General features: G+C 36.7%; 1 protein-coding gene across 11 annotated transcripts in view; it reads right to left on the reverse strand.

Moving 5' to 3' along the window:
• The window catches only part of SUPT3H (SPT3 homolog, SAGA and STAGA complex component), a 565,741-nt gene that overhangs the window by 139,637 nt on the left and 402,587 nt on the right, over positions 1 to 23,517 (reverse strand). For 10 of the 11 annotated variants that reach the window (XR_010126711.1, XR_010126708.1, XR_010126712.1 and 7 more), the window contains exon 7: positions 2,637 to 2,712. Coding sequence is in view for 5 of the 11 variants with exons in the window: in XM_054490206.2 (XP_054346181.1) it covers positions 2,637 to 2,712 (76 nt within the window). In the remaining 6 variants the exon portion in view is untranslated. Of the gene's footprint in view, positions 1 to 2,636; positions 2,713 to 20,977; positions 21,164 to 23,517 lie in introns of all 11 variants that reach the window. The other variant, XM_063666242.1, reaches the window with a different exon arrangement.

Below are 23,517 nucleotides of genomic sequence, written 5' to 3' on the forward strand. Positions count from 1 at the left end.
CCTGACCTTAGGTGATCCACCTGCCTCGGCCTCGCAAAGCGCTAGGATTACAGGCATGAGCCACCGTGCCCAGCCAAATACCTAACAATTTTAAAAACTTTAAGTCATGGATGTATATCAAAAAAAAGATAGCAACTGAAATAGTGCAAAGAGAATATAGGACTTACAAACTAGCAGAGGAAAAAGAAATGAAGAAAACCCAATCAATCTAATACAACATAGAAAAGGAGGAGAAAAAGCAAATTAAAAAGCACAGAAATTTAAAACACAAGACAGCATATACAGTATAAGCAATTAAATCCATATAAATTAAACTAATCAATAAAAATACACAGAGCCTCTCTGATTACAAAGAAAATCTAGATAAAACCAAATACAAAATAAAAACTTGAAAGTAAAGGACTGAAAAATAATTTACCAATTATACATTTTAATTATAGATTATAAATTTTAATAATTTAAATTATTACCATTATTCTTTATAATTATGAGCTTTGTGTGTCAATATTAACATCAGATTTTAAAAGACTTTAAGATAAATAACTCTGACTTACATACATATTAAAAACAAAAGACTGAATTGTGAATTAGATTAGCGTGCCGATGCTGCAGTTTACCCTCAGCCTGTAAAGTTACAGACTCATTATTTTAAAATGTACCAGTAATTCCAGGGATGGCTATGATCAAATACTTAAAAAGATACATATGGCAGGACCACAGTTCCTGTATCTTGGTAATGTATTAGAAGGAGAAGAATGAAAAGAGCATAACACTCTGACAAGTGCAGGAATAGCTTCTGAATTTGCTCACCCACGTGGATTAAAGCATTCTCAACCACAGTATTTTGCCATATAAAACAGATTTCCCCACCAAGGTTTCATAATAAAACACCTATGGGCACCATATATAAATAGTTTTAAATGACCAAATCCTTCCACTCTAAAGAAAAGAAAATTAAACACAATATACTGTTTATACTATAGTTATTTTATACAGAAAGGGAAAATGTTATTTTTTAATCTACTATAGTTTATTATTGAGTTAAAAACAAAACATGGGCTGGGCACAGTGGCTCACCTGAGGTCAGGAGTTCAAGACCACTCTGGCCAACATAGTGAAGCCCCGTCTCTATTAAAAATACAAAAATTAGCTGGGTGTGGTGGTGCACACCTGTAGTCCCAGCTACTCAGGAGGTTGAGGCAAGGAGAATCACTTGAACCCAGGAGAAGGAGGAGGAGGAGGCTGCAGTGAGCTGAGATCGCACCACTGCACTCCAGACTGGGCAACAGAGTGTTCCATCTCAAAAAAAAAAAAAAAAAAAAAAGAACAAAAAGAAAACAAAACAAACAAAAACCAACAAACAAAAAAACACGAGTAACTGAAAATCTGATTTTCAAAGAGAAGGCATATTAGGAGACTTTATGAGTTTTAGTGTGAAAGTAGTATGTCTGTTCCTTTAAGTGAATTAAATTTAAAATATAATTTAAAAAAATAGTTCAATTGCACTAAATGTTACTTTATAAACTGGAGGTTGATACTTATAAAGACTTGAATGCCATTTTTAAACCTAAAAATTACAATACAAAACCTTTCATTTGCTGAAATTGCCATGATCTGAAGTGCCATTTACTTAATGCTTCACAGATGTATGATGCCAAGTTGTTAGTCAAATTGGAAAGTATATTTAGTCAGAAAAAAAAAATCTTCCAAAACATGTTTTCCTATATTTTACTGACATTTACATGGGATAGTATGAAATGTGTCATTTATTTGCACTTTATAATCTATAAATGAAGCTCTCCTTTTCTTTTTCCAAATCAAATATGCTGTTATTGTGACCACATAATAGCTTTCCATTTAAAGACACCATTGTTTCTATAATCCCTCAGACCATGGTCATGTGCTACTTTGTCATATTTTTGACTGGACTTTTCATCACACTTTCTTCTTTGACCTTTACCCCGAGAGCCTTAGTCACAACTGAAACTTTGCTGTAAGGATGTTTTGCTACACAATCTAGCTCACTATTATGAGTCGTTATACACTTTTAATAAGCTGATGTACAGTGATGTGAAAGTACTAATTTTACCACGAGGTTACTAGTGTTACTAGAGCATGTACTAATAAATTTGGCTAACACTGAATACATGCCATAGTAGGAGGTCAGACAAAAATGGAAGAGACCAGTGATATGTTCCTTTGTGGTAATATGAGTATACATAAAGGAAAATAATTAATATTAGGGGCCTTTAAATGTCATGACTACTATTAGAGTCCATTATGGATCAAATGCAATCAGAAATACTAGTGTAAATATGACTAGGAAACTAGAAATTAAAATGGAAATATTAAGACAATGGAATTTTTATGATTAAAAGTACTGTAAATAATTAACATAGCACTCTGTATATTACCAGCACCACTTAAGACCTCTTAATGTTATTAACTGCAAAGCAGTAGAATGTAGGAAAATCATTTATAGGCTCCCCACAATGTAGAGGTTGTTTCTATAGCAGTTACAACTACACATATATTAAATTCACCAATTTCTAAGAAACAGATCCTGTCATACTTTAGTACATCTATAACACAAATCTCTTATGCATATAATTAAGCAAAGTTAAATAGTTACTTACAGAAACTTAATTGTCGACTTTCACAGAATTCTGCATATTGAGCTGAATCCATAATTCGAGTTTGTCTTTCTGCTCTCTAAAAGATAAAAATACATAATATTTTTTAAAGCAAGCAGATTATTATATATGTTTTCACAGCTTAAACTTAGAATTGAAGTACCATTTTCCTTTCCTTATTCCAGGTGAACAGGGTAGTACCACCACATAGATCATGATACATAAAATTACAATAACTAACACTAGTTGTGAAGCTGATGTGTTTTGGAAATAAAGTTTAAATATTACTTTCTGCTCCTTTGTTACTGAAACTAAAACTAAAGGACCTCACGTCTAAATTTTCTAACTTGTATCATCCTTTTAAAGAAAAAGAAAATGATGAGGGACTAATAAACCAAACAGAAAAACTGTTACAAATATTATTGTCAATCTGCTCTAAAGCTGTGATGTTCAATGTTAAACAAGAATCAGTGAATACAATCCATATATTCCCTTTCAGTTAGAATCTGGGGCCACAGTTGACAAATCCATATTTTAGATTGCAAGAAAATAAAGAAAAAGGTAAACACAATACAGATCCTTTAATCTGAGTCCAGGTATGATTCATTTGGTATAGTTTCATTTGTGGAGTTTTTGATTCAGTATAGCAGATGTTTACTGCTTCACTGTCCCACAAGAGGTAGGATAATTATAATTCATCCATAGTTTGGTGGGAAAGAATATGACCACTTCCGCTTCCTTGGTAAAGAGAGCATTTTGAAATGAGACAGGCTGGTACTTCTTGGAATGAATTTCTGCCCAGCGAAGAAAAAAAAAATCCCTGAGATTTAATTTTTTTTTTTTCTGTTGTGGAAGAACTTTCAGCAAGTTACCTTTACCATCGTTGTTAGAGCACATAAGTACCATTTCTTCTAATGTCTGTGGATGTTTTTGTATTTTAAATTATTCTTTTTTCTTTTATTTGTGTGAGTAGTCCATTCCAATGATAGGTCAGTTGATGGAATGAATAATGGTGTACTAACCGGAGCTTAATAGAGAATATAGATGGGGCAGTGGGAGTTAACGTAAAAATTACTAGTCACTACTATGGTTCCTTCTAAGACCACTGACTGTTTTTCCCCTTCCTTATTTTCCATCTCCCTTTTTTCTTTCCCTCCCTCTCTCCCTTCATTCCTTACTTCCCACACATCCACATACTCACAAACGCAAGCCTCTCTTGGTTATTTACCCACTAGGTTCAAGTGTACTTTTTGGGCATATACAAACATTTTATATATATATATACATATAAGGTATATATGTATGTGTATATATATACACATATAAAGATAAATATATAAATTATATATGTACACATATATACACATAAATTTATCTTTATATATATACACAAACACACATATATGTATATATGTATGTACATATCTTCTTGTGCATGTGTCAGAAATATCATGTCTCGGCTGGGTGTGGTGGCTCACACCTGTAATCCCAGCACTTGGGAGGTCCAGGCAGGTGGATCACTTGAAGGCAGCAGTTCGAGATCAGCCTGGCCAACATGGCAAAACCCTGTCTCTACTAAAAATACAAAAATTAGCTGGACATGGTGGCATGGGCCTGTAATCCCAGCTACTTGGAAGGCTGAGGCAGGAGAATTGCTTGAACCTGGGAGGTGGAGGTTGCAGTGAGCTGAGATCACACCACTGCACTCCACCCTGGGTGACAGAGTGAGACTCTGTCTCAAACAAACAAACAAACAACCACACAACCATGTCTCCTTAAGAGTATATTATTGGGTTTTTATTTACTTGGAAGTATTTTTTGATATTTAAATGCATGATCTAGTTTTAGCCCTCTTTTTAAAGTATCTGACACATGACTCAATAAATGTTTCCTGATGAAAATAGGAAGCAAGAAAGGGAGAATTTATTTATGTGTTTTGAACATTACAAAAAAAGTTGCAGCTGGGCATGGTGGCTCATGCCTATAATCCCAGCACTTTGGGAGGCTGAGGCGGGTGGATCATGAGGTCAGGAGATTGAGACCATCCTGGCTAACATGGTGAAACCCCGTCTCTATTAAAAATATAAAACATTAGCCGGGTGTGGTTGCATGCGGCCGTAGTCCCAGCTACTCAGAGGCTGAGGCAGAAGAATCGCTTGAACTCAGGAGGCAGAGGTTGCAGTGAGCCAAGATCACGCCACTGCACTCCACCCTGGGAAACAGACGGAGACTCCGTTTCAAAAAAAAAAAAAAAATTGCTAATGTGTTTATTTAAATAAACTCTCTAAGACTGATAATACTAACATTAATTTGTATCTATGTACGTATGTTTGTGTATATATATCTGTTTGTCTGTGTCTCACTATAGCAGGAACCACTCAGGTTTGAATTTCTAGCTCCTAGGAAAATAACTGACACATGGTAAATAAGCAATAAACATTTGCTGGATGAACAAATGCGACCATTTTATTCCACAGGGCAAATGACTATCACCATAATGGAACTAGATCGAGAATGATTATCTATTGATTCCTACATACCATCTCTGCTGCTCTCCAGCTTAGTAGCCTCCTCTAACCAATAAATGGCTGGACAGAAAAGACTTGGATAACTATGGAAAAAGAATGTTCCTAAAGGGATTCTTAACACTAACTTTTTCTTCCCCCAAGTTGGACAACCAAGATTTGGCCTCTGTATATATGCTTACATAGCTGATGTACTGGCAATAAGTGTTTCTAGAAATGAGAGGTAGCAAAATTTATCATCAGAGGTTAAGGTTGCCAGAATTGCCAGCTACAATATTTCAAAGATATCCATAAACATCTGAAAGACTAAATTATTATGGCTAGCTTCATTCCTCTCAGACACCCTCTCCAATGCCTATTCTCTTTTCTTCATTAAGCATCCTAGTTCTTTTTTAATTCCTCCAGCATCGAAGCAGTAAACTTTGATCTGAGGAGCCCCACAAATCTGACCCTAGGGTATATATAAGAAGCCATTTATCCTGTGCCTAGCACACAGGAAATACTCCACGCAAAGCAGCTGACTCAATAGCAAAGACTTATAGACAATACAAAATCATGGCTTAGAGATAGAAGGCAGCTTAAAGTTCATCTTGTTCAAATCTCTTCAATTCAAAGATAAGGGAATTGAGACTCAGAGAAGTGATTTGTCAAAGGTGGACTAAGTTAGAATTCAAGCCCAGGACTCCCAATTCCTAAGTCAGCCTATTTTCATTATAAAAAGCTGTCTTCAACTAATGGTAATTTTTTATTCCAATGTTTTCCTTTGGGATGCTCTAGATTTCATATATTGTCTTACTAAAACATGTCATGTAGCTCCTACAATTAACATGCTCAAACTATTCATAAGAAAAAGAAATTAGCGAGGCCCTGGGTCAGCAAATAATGTACAACCTGGGGATAATCTAATGAAGAGTGTAGAAACTGTAGTGTATCTGATAGTGCAAGCACATCACAGGTGTGTAGAGATACTGATTCCATTCACTCTCTGGATGCTGAACGAAGCTGAGGCAGCAGAACCCCTAGGCTGGTATCGGCTGCCAGCTGCCTTGTCTATTTACCTTGGTGGGTGATAAAAATATTATCATTTTCTATGTGTGCCATGATGTGAGAAAGACTGGAAGCACTGTACTAATACTAATGTCCTTGAATATTACATGATATAACACATGAATGGTATTCACAGCATGGTCAAGGGAGTTCATGAAATCAGAGATCGAGCTATATATGCACTGACTTGGATTTGAGGATGATGAAGATGATTTGGATATGCTTATCACCTAATTTTTGTTTATTCCTCTCTCTTCCCCTGAATTGTTTAAAAAAAAAAAGGAACAAATTTTGGCTGATGATGATGATTTGGATATGCTTATCACTTAATTTTTGTTTATTCCTCTCTTCCCCCAGAATTGTTTCAAAAATACAAAAAAAAAAAAAGGAACAAATTTTGGCCATATGATCCAAATAATTCAACATCTGAGTATTATATTTACTCCTGTCCTTCCACTATCATCTTAAATACTGAGAAAGGGAGTAAATATCTAACTTTCATGAACTGTATGTTCTCCAAATACAGGAACCATGCTGCTCTTCTAGAGTGCTGAGGCAATGCTTTGCTTGGATTTGCCTGGGCCTCACTAGCTGAATCAAGGGACAGATGAATGGATGGACTAGGACAAAAGAAATGCATTTAAGTACATGTTGACCGGCCTAAGACCAGAAACTGTAAGAATTAGGATCAAATTGTAATCCAATTTTACAAATCCCAGAGAGACAAGGCAGTTTTAAAGACAAAAATCCATTAAAAAAATCAAGACAGTGGTCAAATATTAAATAAGTGTGGCTCTTATTTTCTGTGGTGTCCTAATTCTACCTTCTCCTCTGCCTCTATTCAGATCACCCATTCTGATCCATACTAAAGTATACACTGGCAGTCCTTTTCTATTCCTTTAAGAAATCTATGGAAAAAGATTCAAGGGGACAATATCATAAGCCTAGTAAAACATCATGATCAGAATAATGCTTACTTTATTGAGATGGTTTTATTTTTAAAATGAACATAATTTTTTTATTTTTAAAATGAAACCAATAAAACTGCTTATTCTTTGAGATGGTTTTATAAAATAAAATTTATAAAATATTTATATTTATATACATATTTAAAATATTTATAAAATAAAACCATCTCAATAAAGGGTAAGCAGTTTTATTAGTTTCATTTTACAAATGAAGACACTGATTTAGAGAACTTAAAGGAAAACTTTAAAAGCATACAGTTAATAAAGAGGCAAAACTAGAAGTAAAACTTGGGTCCTAAATACCTACCTCTAAGGTATACAAAGTTTCTCAGAAAACAGTTACTATTCTAGATCATATTAATTGTAATGAAGGTTGTACTCCCTTTAGGCTCTAGTTTCTTTTGAACTAAATATTACAATGCAAACTTAATTTTAAAAGACTTACTTTGGCTATTCCGTATAGTCACTAAACTAGAATAAAAAAGACATCATATCATTGTCAAAGGCATTGAAAACACAAATCTCTGAAATAAAAGTCACTGAATAATCACAGATGATTTATCATGGCTTTTATTCATACCGAACATTCTCAAATTACACAATGCTCTCCTATCTCAGACTGCCACATGAATGTAAGGTCATCTTTGGATTAGTCATACTCTTGTATCTGCAAGTCCAGTTTGTCTTCTGCTTAATCTGTCAATTCCACCCACTCCCTGGTTTCTTTAGGTGTCAACAACAGCATTCTTGAACATTTATAAAATATGCAACATACTTAGAGGATTTTAGGAAATTAAATCTTACTAGTATTACAATATAGCTAAGTATTATAGCAGCAAATGTGGAGAAACTACTTGTGAAAGAATTATTCCTAAAGTTTTCCAAATACTCAACAGTATTTTAAAATTTAATTGAAATAGCTTTTTAAAAAGGTAAAACAGAATAGTTGGTGACTAGTTGCTCTTCTCACTACCAGGAAGTTACAGCTTTTTCTTGTTATTGTAAAACATACAGAGAAGGCAGACTTTTATGCTAGATGAACTCACTTTCTGCGTCCTACTTAAATGAAAACAGAAATGCTAATATCCCTACAGATACAGTGCCTAGTATAATTTGTTTGTTCAATATCATGAATATAACAAACTCTTGGTACATATTTGTTAATCTGAATTTTCAGTGAAAAGTTTTTATTTCAATTAATGTGAAGTTGATTGAGTCTTTGAAAAATACTTTCAGTACGGACAATCATCATTTGCCCTGTCTATACCACTTCGAGGTGTAAGGCTGGATTACTTATGCAGTATGCAGTTGCATTTAAATTCTGTGTGCTTTCACTGAAGCATTTTTAAAGGTTATGGAAGCTATATGCTGGCGTATCTCTTGGCAGCTTCTCAAGGCACATGGCATTTAACTTTCTTCAGCAACACAAAAAACACAGAACATAACTTTCAAACCAAGATGAGAGTATCTGCTCTCGCTTCTACTTCAAAATTTTTTTCATTTCTTTTTTGAGATAGGGTCTTGCTCTGTCACCAAGGCTGGTGTGCAGTGACACCATCATGGCTTACTTCAGCCTCGACCTCCCCAGTTTAATTGAGCCTCCTGCCTCAGCCTCCTGGGTAGCTGGGACTACAGGTGCGTGCCATCAGGCCTGGCAAATTTTTTATTCTTATTTTTATAGAGATGAGATCTCTATAAAATTGCCCAGGCTGGTCTTGAATTCCTGGTCTCAAGTGATCTTCCCGCCTCAGCCTCCCAAAGTGCTGGGATTACAGGCATGAGCCACTGCACCTGGCCAAAAAATTTTTTTTTAAATCTTATTCTGATTACTCTAAAAAGTCTTACAATTGAAATGCAGAGTCTTTTTTGCATGGAAAGGGCAAAATGCCTTTTACCAAAATGGTAATCTACCAACAATCTCATGTTCAATAGGCATTGGTTGTTGAACTTGAAAACTTCAAATGGAGTGGTTGGCAGCAGCATTCAGCAATGCGGCAATGTGTAAATTATGAAATGCGTATGCATGTTTATATATGTATAATGTGGTTCACTTGCAGAAGGATAATATTAACAAGTCAGTAAATACCACAGAATGCCGAAGAAACCGTATCTCCAACTCACTGTAGGTAAGGAAGCTGAGGTCCAGAAAGGTTAAAAGATTTACTGGGATGGTTGCAGAGGCAATCCAGTACCCCAGTGAGTGCTCATTCTACTTGCTGAGTCAGTTTGTAATTTGGTAGACTCCTTACCCAAAAGCTAAGTAAGCCTCCCTCAAAACACATGGTAAAGTACCCTTTCTTTTTATTCCACTGCAAAAGTCATCATTTTGGGCCTGGGGTATTACAACAGCTTCCTAGCTTTCACAGACCTTTCCTCTCCCAACCTATCCTGCATACTAGTATTTTAAATAAAAACATGGAGAAAAGGCCCTCGTACATTGTAAGATTCACTGTAGTAGGCTGCCCTGTATCCCCACATCACTTTCTTTTCTCTGACTCATAAACAAATGGCTCTAAACTAAGCACTGCATCAAATTTAAGCTCAAATGCCTGACTTCTAAATACAGACATAATCTGGGCCATTCTACCTCAGCACACATTGTTCTCACTAAAACCAAATTTATTCTTTTAGTTAGGTCACCCTTTGTCGCATGTGCCATGTACTGCTACCACCCTGCCACTCCCCCATTACTGTGCTGGCCACCCCTCCCCATCTTCAGGGTCATTTAAATCATTCCCTTTCTTCAAGGTCTTGCATAGGTCCCACCTCCTCTGGGAAGTTTGTCCAGTTTACACTGATTTCTCTCTTCTGAAATTATTTGTTCTTCTAGATAGTATTATACCCCTTCCTGCACTTTTCTATGTGTGCTACTTTTATCTCTCCTCAAAGATTAGCTGCAGGAATGTATTATTAATGGAAAAATCAAGTTGCATACTAGAATGCATGTACCTTAATTCCATTTATGTTTGAACATACACACACATATGCACATGTGTATGCCTGCAAATACACGGAAAAAGTCTGGAAGCATATACATTACACTTTTGATAGTATTTATCCTGGAGGTGAAATTATAGGTAACTTTAACTTTTCAGTTACACATTTCAGTAATTTTTTTACAGTGAATTACAAACAGAAAAAGAGTTTCAAAAGTAAAGAAATCTTCTTTCCTCTTGAGTTAATTTTGCTTCACTTACAGGAAGTCATTAACTGTGCACACATAAAAATAATCAAAGCAGTTACCCAAGAGGCAGAAAATCACAGAGAAACAGCAGAGGCTTGAATATATGTTTTTAGAAAAAAAATCAAAAAACAAAAACACACATACACACACAAAGGAGAATGTCACGCAATATTTAAGGGACCAACTCAGAATCCTGATTGATGCAGTAGAAACCAAAATTTCACTTAGGTTTGACCTGCAATTTTCACTGAATTATATCGACTTGAATAGAAATGCAGTATATTTTCTACATCACAGCCTTAAAAAATAGGTTTCCAGTGATGCTAATTTGTTTCCCCAGAGTGGCATTCATAATACACCAATTTTACGTGTCCAAGGTATTAAGAATGTCTTACAGTAATTATATGAAGTTTCCTAAAGAAAGAACTGTAGACCCTAGAAGATTCAAAGGATTTAAAAGAAATTTTGTGCTGAAAGTGAGTAATCCTCAGCAAGTACAAAGCATCAGTGATTGAGAAACACACAAAAAGATATTTGTGCTACTATGACATAATAGAGTTGTTTCAAAATATTGAATTCAGTTTTTTTAATCTATATCCTATGAGTCTAAATATATTAATTAATGTCATCATAGGAGCTTTACCTTTTTTATACATTTTAAACTATCAAGAGTGGGCATTAATTGGTTATATAATGAAAAATATAGTTATTAAAATCAAAGTAATAAATTTAAAAATGTTTTAATGCCCATTAAAAATTTTTAATCTAAATTTATTAAGCCAGTAATGGGGAAAAAACCATATGTAATAAAATATTTCCCATCTTGGGATAAAATGTGTGCTAAGAAAAGTATCATTTTTAAAATATCCTAGTGCCATACAACCTAATTCCCTGTCAAGTTGTAAATCCCATTGTTTAGTGTTAGTACCAATTTTTGCTAACGTTTCCTTAAAGTTGTAAATATGCGCTGGAATAACTCAGTTGGCAAATAACATAAAAAGCCATGTGAGTTTCTGCCCAAACTATTTCTTTTAAGTAACAGAACACTGACTTTGACTTTTTGTTTTCCTGATTAAGGATGTTATAACCCTTTTTTTTTTGGTGATTTTTATTTGGCTGTATATAAAAAAGTGAACATGCTAGTTTAATATGTGTAAAATCTTTAGGCATTTTGAATAACATTCCTAAAAATTCTCAGAGGTTTACATAATATCTAGATGAGCTGAAAGGCTTTATAGTAGAGCAAGCATATAGGTATATGGTTAAATATTTTGGTCATTTTGGGTAAAACTTTAGAATATTGCCTGAAAAATATATAAAGCCATTAATGCATAAAATTTAGTTCATACTTTCTCTTTAACCTTGAGTTAGAACTGCAGATCTTTCCATCTTGGTTTAGGCAAGATCAAATTCTCAAGTAGTCAAATATGCACACTTTATGGAGTCTGGCTTTACTTACATAGAATAAAAGTCTAGCATCTTTAAGGTAAAATCTTGTGAAAAGGGAAGCCTGTCAGTGCAGCATGGCTCTCACCATCCTCCCCAAGGATACACAGAATTCTGTAAAGAACAAGGGAGCCCTGGTTGCAATCTCCCTTTGTTGCTACTATGTGATTTATCTTAGTTTTTTCAGTAAGGACTTTTTCTAAACACGTGAAAATAAAAATTTTTATCACAGATTAATTCATCAGTTAATTCCCTCTAAGCATGTTCCATCAGCTCTATCTTTAAAATATAACTAAAATAAACCACTTTCATCACCTTCTACTGTCACTGATACTACTCTAGTCCCAGCCACCATCATCAACTCTCCTCTGGATTACTCTATTAGTCTGTTCTCAGGCTGCTATAAAGGACTGCCTGAGACTGGGTAATTTATAAAGGAAAGAAGTTTAACTGACTCACATTTCCACAGAACTGGGGAGGCCTCAGGAAACTTACAATCATGGTGGAAGGGGAAGCAAACACATCCTTCTTCACGTGATGGCAGGAAGGAGAAGTGCCAAGCAAAAGGAGGAAAAGCCCCTTATAAAAACATCAGATCACCGGAGAACTCACTCACTATGATGAGAACAGAAGCATGGGGGTAACTGCCCCCCCATGATTCAATTACCTCCCAATGGGTCCTTCCCATGACACATGGGGATTATGGGAACTACAATTCAAGATGAGATTTGAGTGGGGACACAGCCAAACCATATTAATTCCACCCCAGCTCCTCCCAGATCTCATGTCCTCACATTTCAAAACCAATCATGCCTTCCCAACATCCCCCAAAGTCTTTTTCATTTGTTTTTCTTGAGACGGAGTCTCACTCTGTTGCCCAGGCTGGAGCGCACTGGCGCGGATCTTGGCTCACTGCAAGCTCCGCCTCCTGGGTTCACGCCATTCTCCTGCCTCAGCATCCTGAGTAGCTGGGACTACAGGCGCCCACCACCACGACCGGCTAATTTTTTTTGTATTTTTAGTAGAGACGGGGTTTCACCATGTTAGCCAGGATGGTCTCAATCTCCTGACCTTGTGATCTGCCCACCTTGGCGTCCCAAAGTGCTGGGATTACAGGCATGAGCCACTGCGCCTGGCCAACATCCCCCAAAGTCTTAACTTATTCCAGCATTAACCCAAAAGTCCAAGTCCAAAGTCTCATCTGAGACAAGACAAGTCCCTTCCATTTATGAGCCTGTAAAATCAAAGGCAAGCTAGTTACTTCCTAGATACAATGGTGGTACAGGCATTGGGTAAACATACCCATTCTAAATGGGAGAAATTGGCCAAAATTAAGGGGTTACAGGCCCCTCGTAAGTCCAAAATCCAGTGGGGCAGTCAAATCTTAAAACTCCAAAATGATCTCTTTTGACTCCATGTCTCATATCCAGGTCGCACTGATTCGAGAGAGGTGGGGTCCCAGCGCCTCTTGTCAGCTACGCCCCTGTGGCTTTGTAGGGCACAGCTCCCCTCCCAGATGCTTTCATGGGCTGGTGTTGAGTATCTGTGGCTTTTCCAGGAACACAGTGCAAGCTGTCAGTGGATCTACCGTTCTGGAATCTGGAGAATGGTGGCCCTTTTACAGCTCTACTAGGCAGTGCCCCAGTGGGGACTCTGTGTGGGGGCTCCAACCCCACATTTCCTTTCTGCACTGCCCTAGTAGAGGTTTTCCAGGAGGGCTCTGCCCCGGCAACACACCCCTGCCTAGACATCCAGGTGCTTCCATACATCCTATGAAGTCTAGGTGGAGGTTCCCAAACCTCAATTCTAGACTTCTTTGCTCCCATAGACTCAACACCATGTGGAAGCTGCCAAGGCTTGGGACTTGCACCTTCTGAAGCCACAACTCTTTTAGCCATGCTGGGACACAGGGCACCAAGTCCCAAAACTGCACAAAGCAGCAATGCCCTGGGCCTGACTCATGAAATCATTTTTTTCCTCCTACGCCTCTGGGTCTGTGATGGGAGGGGTTGCCGTGAAGACCTCTGACATGCCTTGGAGATATTTTCCCCTGTTGTCTTGGCAATTAACATTTTCCTCCTCATTATTTATGCAAATTTCTGCAGCAGGCTTGAGTTTCTTCTCAGAAAATGGGTTTATCTTTTCTATCATATCATGAGGCTGCAAATTTTCCAAAGTTTTATGCTCTGGTTCCCCTTTAAACATAAGTTCCAATTCCAAACTGTCTCTTTGTAAATACATAAAACTGAATACTTTTTACAGCACCCAAGAAACCTCTTGAATGACTTGTTGCTTAAAAATTTCTTCTGCTATATACCCTAAATCATCTCTCCCCAGTTCAAAGTTTCACAGACCTCTAGGGCAGGGACAAAATGCTGCCAGTCTGTTTGCTAAAACACAGCAAGAGTCACTGTTATTTTAGTTCCCAACAACTTCCTCATCTCCATCTGGGACCACCTTAGCCTGGACTTCATTGTTTACATTACTGTCAGCATTTTGGTCAAAGCCATTCAACAAGTCTGTAGGAAGTTCCAAATTTCCCCACATCTTCATGTCTTTTGAGCCCTCCAAGTCTCTAGGAAGTTTCAGACTTTCCCACATTTTCCTGTCTTCTTCTGAGGCCTCCAAACTGTTCCAGCCTTGGCCTGTTACCAACTTCCAAAGTCACTTCCACATTTTCAGGTATTTTTACAGCAGCACACCACTACCTGGTACCAATTTTCCTGTATTAGTCTGTTTTCACACTGCTAATACAGACATACCAGAGATTGGGTAATTTATAAAGGAAAATGGTTTAATTGACTCACAGTTCTGCAGGGCTGGGGAGGTCTCAGGAAACTTACAATCATGGCAGAAGGGGAAGCAAACACATCATTCTTCACATGGTGGCAGCAAAGAGAAGTGGCGAGCAAAAGAGGAGAAGCCCCTTATAAAACCATCAGATCTCCTGAGAACTCACTCACTACCATGAAAACAGCATGGAGGTAACTGCCCCCATAATTCAATTACCTTCCACCAGGTCCCTCCCATGACATATGAGGATTATGGGAACTACAATTCAAGATGAGATTTGGGTGGGGACACAGCCAAACTGTATCAATTGCTATAACAGACTCTTAATGAGTCTTCCTGCTATGGCTCACATATATTAGGTAACTTGTCCAAGGTTGCTAAGCAATGTGTGCTGCAATCTGAAATGAGATCTGTCTTACTCTAAAGTTTATGCTCTTTTTACTACAAAAGGGGTTTGGCTATGTGTGTATATTCTGGGTGGGGTAGGTGTATGTGAACATTTGAAAATATGTATTTGTGTATATATATTCATATATACATATGTTTGTATATATAAATATACATATGTCTGTATAAATATATACACACACATATGTATAATGTGTGTATATAAATTGTGTGTGCTTGTGTGTGTGTAATTTAAGAGATATCTTATGGAACCCTCATAAATGAAGGTGCTAAAACCAGAGATGCTTTGATAGAGGTGAGGGAAGAAGACTCAGAGTCCTCCAATATTCTTTCTCCTCTGCAAAGTACTTCTCAATGAAATACCAAAAACTGCAAAACACAATTTGAAAACTACTGTACTATACTACATTGCCTTCCCTTCAAGGAGTAAGCATTGTGCTTCTGGTTTCAAAACAGAGGCCATTTCACAGGAAGATCATGGTACCAAAGGAAAAAGTAATCCCCACACACCAGACAAAGTGACCTTTTAAAAATGCAAATCATGCTGTGTCATTTCTATCAAAACCCTCCTTGGTCCTGACATCATGGTCTGTTGCAAAAATGACAGGCTATCTATAAAGCACTTAGGAAAAACTGCTCCTGAAACAGACTAGAACAAATGTTGCTATATTTAACTTTCCTGAGTCAATACAATAAGACCTCTCTTCACCTCTGATAAAAATTCTATACCCTATGTGAAAGCTACCCTACTGCTGCCAGAAATGTTAATGAGTAGCAGAGATAACTGGCTCAATGATGTATTAAGATGACCAGTTTATTGGGAGGCCAAGGCGGGTGGATCATCTGAGGTCAGGAGTTCGAGACCAGCCTGACCAATATGGTGAGACCCTCGTCTCTACTAAAAATACAAAAATTAGCTGGGCATGGTGGTGGATGCCTGTAATCCCAGCTACTCAGGAGGTTGAGGCAGGGGAATCACTTGAACCCAGGAGGCGGAGGTTGCAGTGAGCAGAGATTGGGCCACTGCACTCCAGCCTGGGTGACACGGCAAGACTCCATCTCAAACAAACAAACAAACAAACAAAAAAAGATGACCAGTTTATAGCTTTTACTACCTGTAATTTATGTTCTAGTTTCGCTCTCCCAGTTTATAAATATTTTAAAAGTTGACTCTTTATATAGAAAACCGTAAGTATTCTAACTAACGAACTAAGTTGGGCCTAAATGCCCATCAACCAAGAACTGAATAAAGAAAATGTGGTATATATATACCATGGAATACTACTCAGCCATAAAAAGGAATGAAATAATGGCATCTGCAGCAAACTAGATGGAGTTGGAGATCATTATTCTAAGTGAATTATCTCAGGGATGAAAAACTAATTATCTTATGTTCTCACTTATAAGTGAGAACTAAGCTATGAAGATGCAAAGGCATAAGAATGATATAAGGAACTTTGAAGACTTGGTGGGAAGGGTGGGAGGGGGTGAGGGATAAAAGACTACACTTGGGTACAGTGTACACTGCTACACTTGGGTACAGTGTACACTGCTCGGGTAACAGGTGCACCAAAATCTCAGAAATCACCACTAAAGAACTTATCCACATAACCAAAAACCACCTGTTCCCCAAACACTATTGGGAAAAAAACTGAAATGTCAACATACTTGGAAAGAGTCCTATTAATAATATAAACATCAAGTTACTTCTGATTTTTGATAAGCAGAATAAGTAAAATGATGAGTTCATTATTAAAAAAAGAAAATATGAAAAAAACAAACTCATGTTGAGTATGTCATGCTCCAGTAAGGAAACAATGCCACCAGTGTGGGAAAAATTCTTGAGGAAAAATAGGCTTTTATAACTGGATAGCATTTGAGTTAAGATTAGAAACAAAACAAACACAATTCAATTATTTATTCCTCTAAATGGAACGTTCTTAATCATCTTAATGCTAAAGTTTCCTTTCTTGTAATTGGCTGAGTTGTTTTCACGAGTCAGAAATGAGCAAGTCCATCAATAGAAATCTGTCACAGAGACTGATCTAAGCTAGAAGCATGAGTTAAGATAAAACAAAGGGAAGAAAATTTTTTTCCTGAGAATGCCAAGATTTAGTCACTAAGAAAAGGAGAAAATGATAGTCTTTACCACGTATGACTATCACGAAGATACAAGAATAATCATATCAAAAATGCTTTGCTTCAGATGTAGTAAATTCCTAAATACTTAAGAAAAAGCAGAAATGTCTACACATTTGGAAAATTAATGTCTTTTTTTTTTTTTCTTTTTTTCTTGAGACAGAGTCTCGCTCTGTTGCCCAGGATGGAGTGCAGTGGCGCAATCTTGACTCACTGCAATCTCTGCCTCCTGGGCTCGAGAGATTCTCCTGCCTCAGCCTCCCGAATAGCTGGGAATACAGGTGACCACAACCATGCCTGGCTATTTTTTTGTATTTTTAGTAGAGACGGGGTTTCACCATGTTGGCTAGGCTGGGTTCAAACTCCTGACCTCAAGTGATCTGCCCACTTCAGCCTCCCAAAGTGCTTGGATTACAGGCATGAGGCACTGCGCCTGGCCATATTTTGAATTCTTATCTGAAAAGTCTACTTACCTAAACTAAAAATATTTTTTAAAAACAGAAATAATCTTTAAAATAATTGTGGGTATGAAAATCTTTGAATTATAAAGTCTTGCAGGGACTTTTCTATTGAAGAAGCCCTGGCTATACTTAGATTCAGTATAGGTATTTCAAGTAGCCTGAACACAATGGCTGTCCCTTGAGCTTCAAAGAATGCAGAAGAGCAAAATCCTCTGCAATCATAAGTGCAAAACCTGTAATTATGGTTATTTAACAAAATGGCTTCTGTTAAGATATTTGATGATGAAATTTCCATTCTCTTAGATGTCAGTGCCCACATTTTATTCAGGCTTTACTCATGAGTAAATGTATTATAACTGTTATTTGATTAAATGTCAGTGGCCACTAGGCCTAGTTCATAAGCAAGAAGCTTAGAGAAGGCAAGCCACAGAGGGTGTGGAATGATTACAAAGAAACATGATGAAAAGAGAATTGTTTTTGCAACTTGGTGATGTGAGGCAGTGTTTCACCTTAAATAAGGTAACCACAAAAGCTTTAAAGAAGCAAAGGACTATTTTGGCAGCAAGAGGAAGGGAAGATCAGTAAAATGGGTGAAGTCAAGTAAGGAAGAATCACAGCATAGAACAGCAGTATTTTAAAGTTTTATGTATACTGCCTTATTTACATGTTTATCCACTCAACAACTGTGTCAGGGAGAAAGATAAGCTATTATTACATTTCCATTTATAGAAGAAGAAACTGAAACTTACTGACTCTCTGGATTTTTCAAAAACACTTTTTAAAAAAATTTTGAACTAATTTTAGATTTGCAGAAAAACTTCAAAAATAGTACAGAGAGTTCCTGTATACTCTTCACCCCACCTTGCCACCCTACATGCATCTTATCTGATCTCACAAGCTAAACTGGGTCAGGTTTGTTTAGTACTTGGATGAGAGTTTTGTGGTTTTTCACCAAGGTAAAATATATTGCTAGAAAGAGTTTAAGATTCCTATTCCAAAATCAGTGCTCTTTCTACTATACTACTGACTTCTACACAAAACTCCTTATTCAGATATAAAATTTTCTATCTGATCAAGTAAAATTATGCAGTTCACTTGACATTACTGCTACATGTTACAACTTTAAAGATGTATAAAATTTGCAATAATCTAAAAAATTCTACATGAAATGCTCTGTAGTGGCCCTGATAAGAAACTGGTTTTGTTTTATAGAATTGAAACCCTCAGATTGAGCTACATGCAGTTTTCATAAGATCTAGAAATGTATTCTAAAATGAATACATTGCTTAATGAAATATAAGTGGACGAATGTCATGGAATTATCATAGTGCTTACTGAATATTCAGACTACATTTTCGGAGTCATTTTACTCGGTGGTAGTAGTAAATATTACATATTCCACTAACTTGATGTTATGCATGCTGCAAATCCTTTGATTCTGATTCTAGTCACTATGAAGGGAAGATTATTTCTAAAGTAAATTCCATAGGAATATTGCTATATTATATATTTTCATAAAGAAGATTCTGTCAATGACAGCTACCATTTCTTAAACACCCATGTGCTGAATTGAGCCAGGTACATTACATATGTTATCACAAATCCTTCCCAACACTTCTAAGATGCAGGTCCAGATAAAGGAATCTGAGACTCAGAAACATGTAGTAATTTGTCCAGGTTAGTAACATACCTTGGATAAAGAATGGAACTGTGATTTGAATATGTAGGTCTATCTGACCCCAAAGCCCATGCTCTGGTCATAATACCATACAATCTAAAGGGAATATCAGAAAAAAGACAAGTATACAACAAACAGTTTGGTAAAAGATAAAAACTGTCATTCTATAATAAAGAAAATGATGCAGAGGGAAGAGATACATTTGCTAAACAATGAGAATATGCATACTGTGTATGTTTCATTAGTTTGTAGGCTTTAAGTGGGAACACAGTGTTGTGACACAGCATGGTCTCATCTGTCTGGGAAGGTCATCCTTCCTTTCTATTCCTTCTAAGTAACAGAATAATAGTTATTCTATTGAGTGAGAAGCAACATGAAGGATCCACATGGGAGGACTAGGGTGAAGGTGAAAGTAGGGAGAGAGTTTGGTCTGTCAGAACAGGCTAAAAACCCTATAATCACTGGGGCAACAGGTTTCATGACCAGATTGCCCAAATGTTGTATGCAGATTAAAAACAAAACAAAACATGGACAACATTGAAATAAGTAACAGAAATCCACACAATGAAAATATGTCCTTGCCAAAATAATAAATTAATATTCTTCAAAGCACAAAAGCAATCCTGTTAATATTCTTTTCTATTGGTGCCTTTTAGGTACATTTACAACATGATAAACTAAATTGGATTTTATACAACTCTTAAGTAATACTTCTATTGTACCACACCAGGTATCCCATATAGTTAAATGAACACGCCTTGTTACTTTGCATACCCTCCTTTGCATAATGTTCTTTAGAGGTAGAAAAACACACAGCCCAGATGGTACTTATTTTTCTATAGCACAGTATTTTAATTTCTCAAGTCGCAGAACGAATATTTTGATTAACAAAAAAGCCTAAAATCAAATCCTCCCCCCATTTTCTTTCAGAATTTAAGAGACAAGAAACATACTAATAAATACTCAATGATTTCTTCAACCATTTGATGTTGACAGGTTTCAATGAACAAAATTCTTCAAATTAGTATGAGTCTTAGGCTAAAACATTGTTAAGATATTAACACTTGTCCTATGGTTATGATTGTTCTTTGAAAATCATAAACCATGACAAAATACTCTTTCAATACAAAAAATAAACTCAGTTTTTATCAATTATCTGTGAAAGAATTAACAAAGGTGGGGGGGGAATCAATGTTCTATGTAATAGGTTAAGTGGAGCTTTGGAATTGACAGTGGAAGTCCACACAAAAGCTAGGATGAGTAATCTCTACAGCCTCCTTGACCCATTAAAAGGTGATGAGTTTATGTGACAGCTAAGAATTATCTGCTCTCATGACATGGCACAAAAAAAGTTCGTTTTACATCTTATGAACTTACGAGTTCATTTCATTGGCACAAATTAGAAATAAGACTGTATGAGATAACCTGGATTTCTTCAAGCATCAGGTAAAACAGAATGCAATTATTGTCATACAGATTGGAATTATTAAGTTCTTTCCATTTACCAAACTGTTAACTAAAACAATTTTTATAGTAGACCAGGTCTACCTTAAGACACTAATTATTTTCTTGAAGTACATTCTTATCAATCCAGGGGGCTCATTCATGTTTTATTAGTTAAGATTATTTCTGGCTACATATATATAAGCCAAAATTATAGTTGCTTAGGCAAGATCAAAGTTCATTTTTCCTCACATAAATGAATTCTGGAGATAGGTATTCAGGCTTTACGTGAACACTGACTGAAGTCTCCAGGGCCTCAATCTCCTCCAGTATCTGCTCTGACATTTTGTGATTCAGAATGTCTTGGCTTCTAAAGCTCCAGCCTTGAATCTGCATAAAATAGACAAATGCAGAAAGGGTAGGGAGTGTACCCTTTCTCTAAAAAAAAAAAAGAAAAAATGACAGTAAGTCCTCACTTCATCTCATTGATAAGTTCTTGGAAACTGAAAATTTATGTGAAACAACATATAACAAAATCAATTTTTTCTTTGTCCCTCATCAATGTTATAACAAAATGACAGTGAAGGAAAGGAAGTTGAGGGCCTGCTGTACAATAATGTTACGTGAGGGCTTATTTATTATTAGGAATTCCCATAGAATGCTTACATTTCATTGGCCACAACTCAGTCGTGTGACCAAACGTGGCTAAGGGTAAGAGAAATGCAGATTTTCTTTCTTTCTTCTTGTTTGGTCTGGATGGCAAAATACCCAGCTACAAATCAGTTTTGTTACAAAGGAAGGAGAACATGGATATTGAGTGGCAAGTAGTTGTGTCTACATGGTGGTATATGACTGAGGTTAAAAATTCATTACATCTATGTGACCCATCATAATCATTTCCAGAACTGATTTTTAGCAGGCATAGGAACCTCTAATAAGTTTAAGAATGAGGATTCTCTTCCATCACATCACTTATAAACTTTTTTTTAAATGCAATTTATGTAGCTTTAAACTTCACTGGAGTACTTTCAGAGGATAAGGAGAAGGCAAAGTTAAGTCAAACAAATAACCATGTCTAATAACTGTCCTAATTCCAAAAAGATTAAGAAGTGCACGTCTGAAGAAGTAGATTTAGTGGCATTTAAGCTATTCATACCTTAGAGTTAGCATAACAACTCCTCAAGGAAGGCAAGTGATAGGAAAAGGGGTTTGACGAATGATTCACTCCAATGCCTACTTAAATGCTTTGCCATTTTGCGTAAATGCCAGCTGGTGGGATGGATCACTGCTACTGACATGTTCTATTCTAACTCTTTACTGGAAGCTCAGCTATAGCTGCTATCGATCTCAAACTTCATCTTAGGGAGAAATACACTACAGGATATGAGGGGTAAAGTGATTCCAAGAACAAGGAACTTGAAAGTAACAGAGAATATTTGCAGAGCTGGGTATAAATAAATGAAGGATGGATTTTAATGAAGAAGCCATATACCTGGAAAATATTGCTTCACTTGTTAACAAAAAGCATGAAATTACATTTTTGTAGTTTTATTTTGATGAGAGAGATATGAATAAAGCAAATGACATTTAAGATATATTTAAAAAGGAACGGACTGGGTACATCATAGGGTAAATATGATTCCAACCCAATCCCAATACATTCTGTATATCAACAGTGCTTAAGTGTTGTAACTCAGTGGCAAATGAGTTTTAATCATAACCTAAATATTTTGAAATATTCTTCTATAATATTGAGAAACATTCTATACCATTAGAAAAAGATTAGCATTGAGTGGTAACAGGAATGTTTACCTGGGAATCAGAAGATCTGGACTCTAGGTCTCAGTTTTACCTCTAACACAAGATGGGACTCTCTAGGTTAAGTTGCTTCATCTCACTGTGACTGAGTTCTCTCTTCTTTAATATAGCTCTGAGATTCTGTGGTTCTATGTGTATTCTCTTATCTCAGGGAACTCCTGAAAGCCTTAGAAATATTTTGGCTCAGCATGGTAGCTCATGCCTGTAATCTCAGCACTTTGGGAGGTGAAACTCCATCTCTACATAACATGAAAAAAAAAAAAAAACAAAACTAGCTAGGCACCATGGTACGTGCCTGTAGTCCCAGCTACTGGGGAGGCTAAAGTGGGAGGATCGCTTGAGCACAGGAATTTGACACTGCAGTAAGCAATGATCTCACTATTGTGCTCCAGCCTGGTCAACAGAGTGAGACCCTGTGTCTAAAACAAAGCAAAGCAAAAGAAAAGAAAAGAAAAAGAAATTTAAAAAGCAAAGAAATATTTCATGGTTCTAAGATTTAAGAGATAAGACAACCTGGCCAAATCCACAGTGAGAAAATTTCAAGCTGTTTGCAATGATTCTTTTTTTTTGTTTGTTTGAGACAGTCTCGCTCTGTCACCCAAGCTTTTTTTTTTTTTTTTTTTTCTTTTTTTGAGACGGAGTCTCGCTCTGTCGCCCAGGCTGGAGTGCTGTGGCACAATCTCGGCTCACTGCAAGCTCGGCCTCCTGGGTTCACATCATTTTCCTGCCTCAACCTCCCGAGTAGCTGGGACTACAGGTGCCCGCCACCACGCCCGGCTAATTTTTTGTATTTTTAGGGGTTTCACCGTGTTAGCCAGGATGGCCTCCATCTCCTGACCTCAATCTCCTGGCCTCCTGAAGTGCTGGGATTACAGGCGTGAGCCACCATGCCCAGCCCGATTCTTTATATAGAAGAAATATCACTGGAAGAAGCCATAAGGGTCCTAACTTCTGGTAAACATCCAGATACTTCA

Source organism: Pongo pygmaeus, chromosome 5 (assembly GCF_028885625.2).
Source record: "Pongo pygmaeus isolate AG05252 chromosome 5, NHGRI_mPonPyg2-v2.0_pri, whole genome shotgun sequence".
NCBI classification, from domain to species: domain Eukaryota; kingdom Metazoa; phylum Chordata; class Mammalia; order Primates; family Hominidae; genus Pongo; species Pongo pygmaeus.